Source organism: Nothobranchius furzeri, chromosome 14, assembly GCF_043380555.1.
Source record: "Nothobranchius furzeri strain GRZ-AD chromosome 14, NfurGRZ-RIMD1, whole genome shotgun sequence".
Lineage (NCBI taxonomy): Eukaryota > Metazoa > Chordata > Actinopteri > Cyprinodontiformes > Nothobranchiidae > Nothobranchius > Nothobranchius furzeri.
Genome location: NC_091754.1, coordinates 694,898 through 705,000, shown reverse-complemented (window position 1 = coordinate 705,000; position 10,103 = coordinate 694,898). Strand labels below are relative to the sequence as shown.

The window sequence follows — 10,103 nt, the reverse complement described above, 5'->3', positions numbered from 1 at the left end:
AACTTGTCCGAGTGGCGTTGCCTCAATGTGACGCCATCGTAGGGCTGGGCGACATGGCCGAAAATCAATATCACGATATATTGTGGATTTCCCCTTGATAACGATAGATGGACGAGAACTACAGGTATGTGCAGAAACAATAGTTGCCCCCTAGATGAGGCTGTCACATGTATTACATTGAGTCACATTTTTCCGTGCCTCAAGGTGGTACCGCTTCTTAAAGGGACATGAACTTGCCAACCTACACACACCTTTTCATTTTGTTTATTGTCAAATTTATTGAAATGGGAAAAAATATCTTTATAAGAGTCAGAAATTTCAATAACGATATATTTTCAATTTATTGCCCAGCCCTATGCCATCTGCAAACGCAGGACCCCGAGCAGGTCTGGTACCTACAACACATTTTTGAGAATAGTTGTGGGAGTTAATAAAAACGGTGTTTGGAAGTAATTGCTTTCATGTGGATGGGGCCTCATACATGCTAATAGCATCAATGCTTTTAAGGAAATTTGATGCTCATCTATGATAACCTGCTTGCTAATTAACACTTGGCACGCTTTAAATGTGGAGCTGAAGAGAAACCAACACCTTTTAAAAGGCTAAACACGCCTTCTCATTCAAAATAAATGAGAAGGCAGTTCCTAGCTTTTGACTGATACTGTATATAAACAATGAACCAAGAAAAATAACTAAGAGCTCTACTGTTACACATCTAGTCATTCACTTGGTAATGTGAGCCCTTTTTGTTCTTGACTTGGTTTCAAACCTGCGCCCCACCCTGTTGTCTCCGTTTAGCCAGAACAACAGACTTCAGAGGAGTGCCCTGCAGAAGCTCAGGCTAACACTTACAGGACCTGCAATTAGAAGGTAGTTCTGCCATGCAACTGATAAATACCACTTTGAACTGCATTAGCACAACATAGCATTGAAGTATGTGCCCTCTATTCCACGCTAAACTTGCTGTCAAAGTTAATTATCTTTGTTTTTTGGCTTTTTGAAGCACTCTGGTTTTAAACAATAGCTCTTGTCGAACAAATACATGCTGAAACCAATTAAACAAAAACACAAACTAGCACAATTTCTGGGACTAATGAGTCCTTCCTCTTTGGGTATGTTAATTACCAGAGATCCCTGGAGAAAACGAGGTCCACAAACAAACCGGACAGTTCTGGGTCAAGCTGTTGATGTGGCTGTTGGGGTTAAACCAGGGACATTTTAAGCAGTTTTGGTCGTTGGAGAGCTGAATGCATTACAACTAAAGTTTATTTCTACTGTCTATGTTAATGTTTACTTCATAAAGTAAAACATTTCCTAAATCATTCATCATTATACATCTGGTACTGCTCCTTCCTACTCCTATACATGACTTATTAAGTCTGAGGAACACATACAAGACAACTATGAACTCCATATATCTTCTTCAAAAAAAGGCCATACATCACTGGATCATCTCATATTGAACCAACAAATGCTCTTTTCATCTAATTAAAATAACTGAAATTTGGAGACCTGGTTGACTTCAAAATACTTCGGATTATTTTCAAAATCAAAAATAAACAGTTACCGCACAGCATTCAAAAGCTCCTCCAATTAAGGCATAGCAAATTTAGTCTGAGAGGAACAAGCACGTTTACAAAGCCAGCCGTGTGAACTAACACCAAACTTCATTGGATTTCAACAAGGGGAGTCCAGTTATGGAACAACTGTAGTAATGATATGAAAAAATGTCAAAACATTGGTAAATTTAAATACTAGATAAAAGATTCTGTAATTGGAACATATAAAAAAGTAAAAATAATAATTAGTAATTAATATAATTAGACTCATTATGGGCTATCTTGGTAATTTGGTCATTAGGATTTATTTGTGTATATGTACACACACACACACACACACACACACACACACACACACACACACACATATATATGTGTATATATGTGTATATATATATATTAGGGCTGGGCGATACGGCCTAAAATCAATATCACGATATATTGAGGATTTCACCTCAATAACAATAATTGGACGATAACTACAGGTATGCGCAGAGACAAAAGTTGTCCACTAGATGGAGCTGTCACATGTATTACGTGACTCAAGGTGGTACCGCTTCTTAAAGGAACATGAGCGTTGCCACCTACACACATCTTTTCATTTTTTATTGCCAAACTTATTGACATGGGAGAAATTATCTCGATAAGAGTCACAAATTTCGATAACGATACATTTTTTCTCGTCTTTTTGTTGTACCGATTAGCATTCCTGGTAAATTGCTGTGATCGTTCTGCATTTAACGTTTTAATTTAGGTTCAAATTACTTAATGAGTTTTGGCCTGGAAAATGGATCAATCTCCAGTCCATTAACTTTGTAACACTGTGATAGTTGCGTTTATGTATTTATTTCATATATAAAAGGGACTGAGATTTATAAGCGGTATCTCTTTTTCTGACCAAGTCCTCCAAACACACCCACATCACCCCGCTTCTCCTCCAGCTTCACTGGCTGCCAGTCAACTTCAGGGTTCATTTCAAGATCCTGGTTCTGGTCTATAGGGCCTTACATGGACAAGCACCATCTTACATTGGTGATCTTCTTAGTCCCTACACCCCCAGCAGGTCCCTGAGGTCCAGTGATCAAAGCCTACTGGTTGTGCAGCACCAGGCTAAAGGTCAAAGGTGACAGATCATCTGTTGCTGTGGCCCCCAGACTCTGGACCTCTCTCCCCCTGAGCCTGAGATCAGTGGACTCAGTGGTCTCCTTTAAAAAGCAGCTGAAGACTCACTTGTTCAAGCTGGCTTTTGTATGACCTTCTTCACCTCTCTCTCTTTATTCTGCTCTCCCCACCTATTCCACCTTCCTCAGGATCCACTGGTTTCCCTCTTTCCTGTTCACTCTCTCTCTTTCTTAACATTTTTTAATCACAATTGTCTATTTTTTGCTCATTTTAAATATATTTTTAACCATTTTCTAAATTCTTTTTGATATTTTTACATTTTTTGTTTTTGTGAAGCGCCTCGTGATTTTTATCTTGAGAGGCGCCATAGAAATGATATTTTCTTCTTCTTCTTCTTCTTTTTATTATTGGTTGTTTTTATCTGCATTTCTTGTGTTTTCTGTTTTCATGCACGTGTATATTGTTGAATAAAATAAAGACTAGATAAGTGATGAAAATATACATCAGCTCCACTGATCTAACACCTAAAATCTATAAATGCACCACTGGCATTAATTACTGCAAATCAATTGCTTTGGTGCCATTTTTCTTGTACAATAAGTACAGCAGTGGGTGGAAACAGCTCTGATTTGTTTCTACAGAATATTCTACCTTCACTAAAATACCACACAAGTCTGAGCCATATCAGAAAAAGTCTGTGGCATGTCCCAACTAGAATAAAAGGATCAAGACTGAATCTTCAGATGGCATTTCCAACAGCAAACAACCAGCAGTGCTCAGGTGTTATTATCAGGAAAAGCTTTCCTGGGGACTTAAAAAGAACAAATTATTCCAGAATGTTTAAACTCTGCACTGGTCAGAGTTGAACTGAGCTGGGACTGTTGGTGACTTGTAAGAGAAGCAAGGAAAACTTTCCAATTGAAATCACTTTGAAGTGGTGCCTATGGCATCAGCTAGGTCATTTGGGGCATAAGACATACTTGCAGAAAAATTCCAAGTTTTCCTAATTATGTTTCTTCAAAATATATGAAAGCAGAAACCTGGGCAGCACATTCACCATGCATAAGGTGGAACCATCAAATTATTTTTGTCAGAAGTTGAGCAAGTCTTAAAACGTTATTGCTGCACATCTGCAAGGTGCAATGGGGGGGGGGGGCAGCGATGCATTTCATTAAATATTGCAACTGTTCCTTTCATGAACCAATCAAAAACTAGTCTCTTATTTTCTCTAAACAATTGAATTCTTACAGTGGTTTGCTCTAAATAAAAGCAAGCCAATGATTAAGTTATTTGTCATGGTTGACGCATTAGAATTACATTTACCTCATTTATTTACCTTTACCATTTTTGTTCTGTGAACTGTAGAGTTCACAACGTTTACTTCCATTTTTCTTTAAAATATGTTCCTGTTCTCAGGGTTGGTGCTATGCTGTTTTCAAGAACCTGCTGACAGAGTTAATAGCATTAACTCAGATATTGCACATTCTTCACCTAAATTACAGCTGCATGTTGGCGATCAAGGCGCGAGATATCCGGTGTATCATAGGTGATCAAAAACTAGACGGTGCCTCTGTTGTGGAAAAAATAAAAATAGAAAAACTGAAAACAAAGCAAAAGCAGAAAATGACACACGATCAAAACAGAAGAAGCCGATAAATGCACTGCAGTTGTGTAATCGGAGCGCACGACTCTTCCCAACCATGTTGTTGGCCCAGTCTGTAACAATGCTAGTTGAGAAAACAGAACGCAATGTCATTTAGAGACAATTTTTGCTAGAAGCCCTTTGTAGCTGCCTTGCATTCTTTGAAAGGCAGTCATACTTTAATGCAAATTCATCAGTGTGTGCAGGCTGCATCACTCCACAGCACACCGAATGCAAGCAGGGCCTACAACTGGTGCTTGATGGCTGCATGCATACTTTCGGAGCAAGCATGGAAAAAAAGAAAATTCCCATCTTCATAATTGCAGAAAGGTTACAGGACCTGATAATAAAACCTCAAAATCATGTGACGTCAACCATAAAACAGTAGAGTTTACTATAAAGTGTCCTACATTAACTCAAATCTCAGAATTCCCGTGATACTTTGAGCTGTGGAGGAAGAGGGTTTGTTTGTGAGCATTTCATGTGTTTAGTGGAGTATATCAACTACTGAAGCTGCACCTTCACACACTCATGGGTGTGAAAGAATAAGGGCGATAGGAGGGGTGGGAGCTTCAACTCATAAATCCCCAGTGAAGGAGAAGATTGGAGGTGTGAGGCTGTGTGGGTCTGATTATGCACAGATGAGTGGGCGTACGTCAAAGAAGGGAAGAAGATAAAACGTTAGCAAGAGCAGCAAGTTAATCACAGACACTCATTGCTCCCTATCCCGTTTATGGTTATTGTTGTGTTTATGGATTTGGTTTCAGAGCCAGGAGAGGTATAAAAGAATGGAGTTGTTCAAAAGAAAAATGAGGAATTCCTTAAAGGTTTTGAGGAAAAATCAGGGAGGCATGCAGGAACTGGTTCTTTAAGTCCGGAGCAGGCAGACCCAACCTAGATGCCAGAGAGTATTAATCAGTCTTCAGATAAGATTAGTTTTTTTTTGTTTGTTTTTTTGTTTATGTTACAGGGAACACGTCTACTCTTACAGGTAGGGTAGATGGTACTGACAAAAGTTATTCAAGCAAGCTATGTTTTGAAAAAATGTTCTTCAAAGGTCCAACCCTTTCTTCAGGCTCCCCGTAAGTCATGCTTCCAGGGGAATGCCAGACGCAACAAATTCTGTCAGTCAACCATAAGAACATAATGTTGTCTCACCTTTGTGACCCGTTGGGACCTTTTCAGTCTTAATTCCTAACCTAAATCATCTACCTAACAGCTGTGGGGCCTCCAGGACTCTGATGGACTTTAAGAGAGAAACCACTGGGATCTAAATCAGAGATCCAGCAGGAAGGACTGGGCTTCTTACACTGCAACCCCCTCCGCCACCTCCGCTCAGGCTACTTAACTTTAAAACAATTTAGTATGCTGGCTAACATAGCTAGCCTGGCTCTAGCTTTGCTTCCTGTTCAGTTGCACCGAGCTGAGAATGGGGGGTGCGGGCTCCCGAAAACCCTCTCCTACCCCACATTTAAGTAAACACAAATATATACCAGCAGGATGCTTGGGTCTATATGCAAATAAAGATTAGTTTTATTTTTATAAAGTTTGTCTCGACCAGTTGTAAGCTTATTTCACAGAAAATCCAAACCTTTCCTTTGTAAACACGCTGGGGTTAGGGTTGTTACTGGGGATGCACCGATCAGGTTTTTTGCTGCCGATCACGATACCGATATCAAAGAATGCTGATCACCGATACCGATACCAGAAATTTTCTACAACATTATAATGAGTGCTACAAACTACATAATCTGGGAATAAAGGAAATGTAACCTAATCTAAAATGGTCTGGATTAGGGTCGTCACGGTGTGAGAATGTAACCTCACCGTTATTGTGACCAAAATTACCACGGTTTTCGGTATTATCGCGGTATTTTTTTTAAACGTGCTACATTTTCACACAATTAAATAAACCCTGTATGTCAGGAAATATTGTCCTCAGTTTGTGTCTAAATTTAGCCTAAAATGTGTTATTTTGTAATTATGTTGTTTATTTGTTTACATTTTTCCCCTTTAGTCTTTAAAATACCAATATTTGCCCATAACTTCTTATTTTATGTCTGTTTGATGTCATCATTTTAAAAATATTAGATCAGATGATACTCAGTACTCAAGTAGCCTTCTAATCAGATACTTTTTTACCCTTACTTGAGTAATAAACCCTATATCAGGAGAATATTGTCCTCGGTTTGTGTCCTTCCAGTGAGCTTTGCAGATGTGGGAAAATGTCATCAGGCAGTAATCGTTGTTAAATTCATAATTATTCTCGGAGAGAGACCAACTCTTATCGGCCCCTGGGAGCCCCGTAATGCATAGCGTCATTTCAACATGGCGGTGTCCGCGACACGGTTTATATGCAGGTAGCGGCGCTGCGGCTGCTTTATATAGCCACTCGTTGCATTCTCCCTCAACCCAAATCCTCGGATCACGCATTTTAGCTAAAACGCTAACGTTAGCTTGCCTTGCGTTGACTGTAGAGTTGTGGGTGATGGTCACGCAGATGTGTCATGAGATTTGAAGCGCTGCTGCCTTTCACAGACACTTTTTCTGCTCGCGCTGCAAACAGGATAGCCGTCTTCTATCAGCTGTCCCTCGGCATTCTTCACATATCCAAAAGATGCCCGTACTTCCCACTTTGTCTTCTTTGAGGGATAATAAATGTCCCGAGTGCTGCCGTCTCCTCCTTTGGCCATTATTTCAGCTTTAGCTTCAAGAAAGTTTTGGTTGTAAACAACAAAGTGCGCATGTGCCGCCGGCAACTTCAGCAGATGATACGGTGGCTGGTAAGGGTCACCGCGCCTACACCGCAGCCACGGTAAACCCACTGAGATAATATAGTTTTTTAAAAAACAAGACGGTTATTATTATTGTCAACTTTTTTTTACCGGGGTTTACCGCTACACCGGTTACCGTGACAACCCTACCTGATCGGTCTGCTTTGATCTATTTTGAAAACTCCGATCAAAGCCGATAGAGGCGCTATCGACCGATTGGGATCAAATGCCGATCCATCGGTGCATCCCTAGTTGTTACAGAGATCTAGCAGGGTAGGCCTTTTATACTGGACATGCCCTCAGCCTACTGAACCTTGTAACAATGTAGTATGCTAGCTAACGTAGCTAGCTCGGCTCTGGCTTAGCTTCCTGTTCAGCTTCTCAGAGCTGAAAGTGCACAGTTCGAGCACAAATGGGTATTCGTAGAGGGGGAAGGCATGCTCCAGAGAAGTGTGCAAAAGGTACATACACTGATATGTTCCAGCAGGATGCTAGCGTGGCCTGCCAGACTCATCCTCTGTTTAATTCTGCACAGAGAAAGTGTCTGGTAACTCACAGGCAGAAAGGCACTTGAGGGGCGGGACCAGGCAACTCAAAAGTAACCAATCAGAAAAAAGATGGAAATCCCGACTGTGCCGCGTGATGCTGTAGTTTTCTGGCTGTAGTAAAAAAAAAGGCATCTGACAACGGCGCAAACATCTTTTATTTTATTTTTTTAGAAGAAAGGCTTTTAGCGCTTCTACTTGTGGTTTTAAAGACATTTGAGTCATTTAGAACAGAGGAAAGAGCCACAGCAAACTCCGCAGCTGTATTTGTTGTTTATGACAAACTGAGCATCGTTGTGTGTGACGTCCACGACGCTGTAGTTTTTTTTAGCTATAGTCAAAAATGGAGTCTGGCGACAGCGCAAACATCTTTCTTTAGAAGAAAGGCTTTTAGTGCTTCTACTTGTTGTGTCCAAATCATTTAGACCAGAGGAAAGAGCCGCAGCGAACTCCGCTTCAGTCGCCATGTTCGACAAACTCGGCGTTGTGGTGTGTGACGTACGCTACTCAGCGCTGATTGGCTCGGTTAGAATTCTCGTGGGGTGGGGTTATTTGAATAGGAGAGTTCCCACACTCTCTCTGTGCAGAATCAAACAGAGGAGGGGTCTGGCAGGCCATGCTAGCAGGATGCTTGGGTCCATGTCCAAATAAAGGACAGTTTTATTTTTATGAATTTTGAATTGTCTAAGACTGCTGTAAGCCATTTTCACAGAAAATCAAAACAACTCCCTTGTTAACATGCTGCTTTTTTTCTCTTTTTCTCCAACAGGAAGAACAAGAGATCCCTGCTGGCGTGGTTGTCAAGGATGCCCTCAAGACCCCACAGCCGAGCCAGTACGATGCAGAGTCCACGCGCCCTAATCCATCTATGACGGGGTCCGTTGAAGCTGTTGGAGCACAAGAAGAGGTTCTCCCGCCTGTCAACACGAGCACAGATGAGGACGATGATGTTCTGGGGAGTGAATTGATGGAGTATGAGGCTGCTGCAATATCCCCTGTCAAATTTGAGAGAAGGGCTGACCAGTTCAAGCGCAGCAGTCTGAAGAAAGTTGATAGCCTGAAGAAAGCTTTTACACGGGAGAACATTGAAAAGAAGATGACTAAGATCTCCTCCAAGATTGTGCCACCAGAAAAACGTGAGAAAATAAAGAAGAGCTTCACCCCTAACCACCCCAAGAGCTCATCTGCCAAGACCTCGTCTTTCAAGGTGTCTCCCATGACCTTCAATGTCAAGAAGGTTCGAGATGGAACAGATCCCTCACAGGAAATGAGCTCACCAGTGGGAGAAGCCCATGTGGAGATTCCTACCTTGGGAAGCCTTGATGGCAAGATTCCTGCAGTGGAGTTGCACAGTCAGGAGAGCATCGTAGAGGAGCTGCAGGAGACGCTGAACAGCTCCAACTCAGAGAGCCTGAAAGAGGAGAGCGTGAAGGTAGATGGTGTAAAGGTAGAGAACGTGAAGGTAGATGGTGTAAAGGTAGAGAGTGTGAAGGTAGATGGTGTAAAGGTAGACGGTGTGAAGGTAGAGAGTGTGAAGGTAGAGAGTCCTAAGGCAGAGGGCTTGAAGGTGGATGTTTCGCTCAATGGAAAAACACCCAGCGTTGAGTGTGAGGTGAATGGCGATGGTGTGGCTGGCCTGGCGGTTCCAGAATCCGATGATGTTGGTGAGGTGGAAGAAAAGGGAGAAGAGAAACACACAGTCGCTGCTGAGGTGGCAGCAGGTGTCCAGGTTCCCACAGAAACAATTGCTGTGGAGCAAGTGTCCTAATATCACAAGTTCTACCTTCACATAGATGTTTTGAATCTGAATATCATTCTTTTGTTTCTAAAACACCAGAAAACCCAACAGGCACATATTATTCTTGTGAGTGCTTTTTGGTTTTACTTGTATTGAACGGAACCGTATTCCTGACTTATGTCTTTAAGTCCTACATGTTTCCTACAACCCAAACATTCGTACGGACTTTGAAAATCCTAAAATGCGTTGGGTTTCAGTCTTAAAAACTGTAAATCAACGGTCTAGTTCAGGTTAATTGTAAATGCTGGTGTCAGGTTGTTGAAATGCAGAAATACACCCTAACCCTTCAACTAGTCCCCCCCCCCCCCCCCCCCCCGAAATAGGTAAATAGGTGCACAGTTCTGAGGCGCTAGCGCAGCCATCTTTCTCCTGCTGTGCTTGTCTGCCTCTGCTCTTCTCCTCTTTCAAAAACTGCCTCTTTTGTTCTTTTATTGGTAAAAATAATAAATCTTTGGCAAGTGCTGCAGCCCACAGCCTGCTGAGGCAGGGTGTTGCCAGGTTGTTTTAGAATTGGAATGAGGATTTTTTCCCCCAGTGTACTGGCCTGGGGTGTTTTTAAAGTAGTGGGTTGTTTACTGGATTTTTTTTTCTCTTTGGCTCAACCTGAGAAAGCCCACAAATTCAGCAAGGGGTGACTTCAGTAACACAAGTGCCTGTATCATA

General features: G+C 41.7%; 1 protein-coding gene across 1 annotated transcript in view; it reads left to right on the top strand.

The window, feature by feature from the left end:
- LOC107389372 (caveolae-associated protein 2) overlaps nucleotides 1-9,607 on the top strand; it is a 22,936-nt gene extending 13,329 nt beyond the window's left edge. Inside the window, exon 2 of the mRNA XM_015965488.3 lies at nucleotides 8,412-9,607. Coding sequence (XP_015820974.1) covers nucleotides 8,412-9,410 — 999 coding nt within the window. The 3' untranslated portion in view covers nucleotides 9,411-9,607. The remainder of the gene's footprint in view (nucleotides 1-8,411) is intronic.
- Nucleotides 9,608-10,103: the final 496 nt, after the last annotated feature.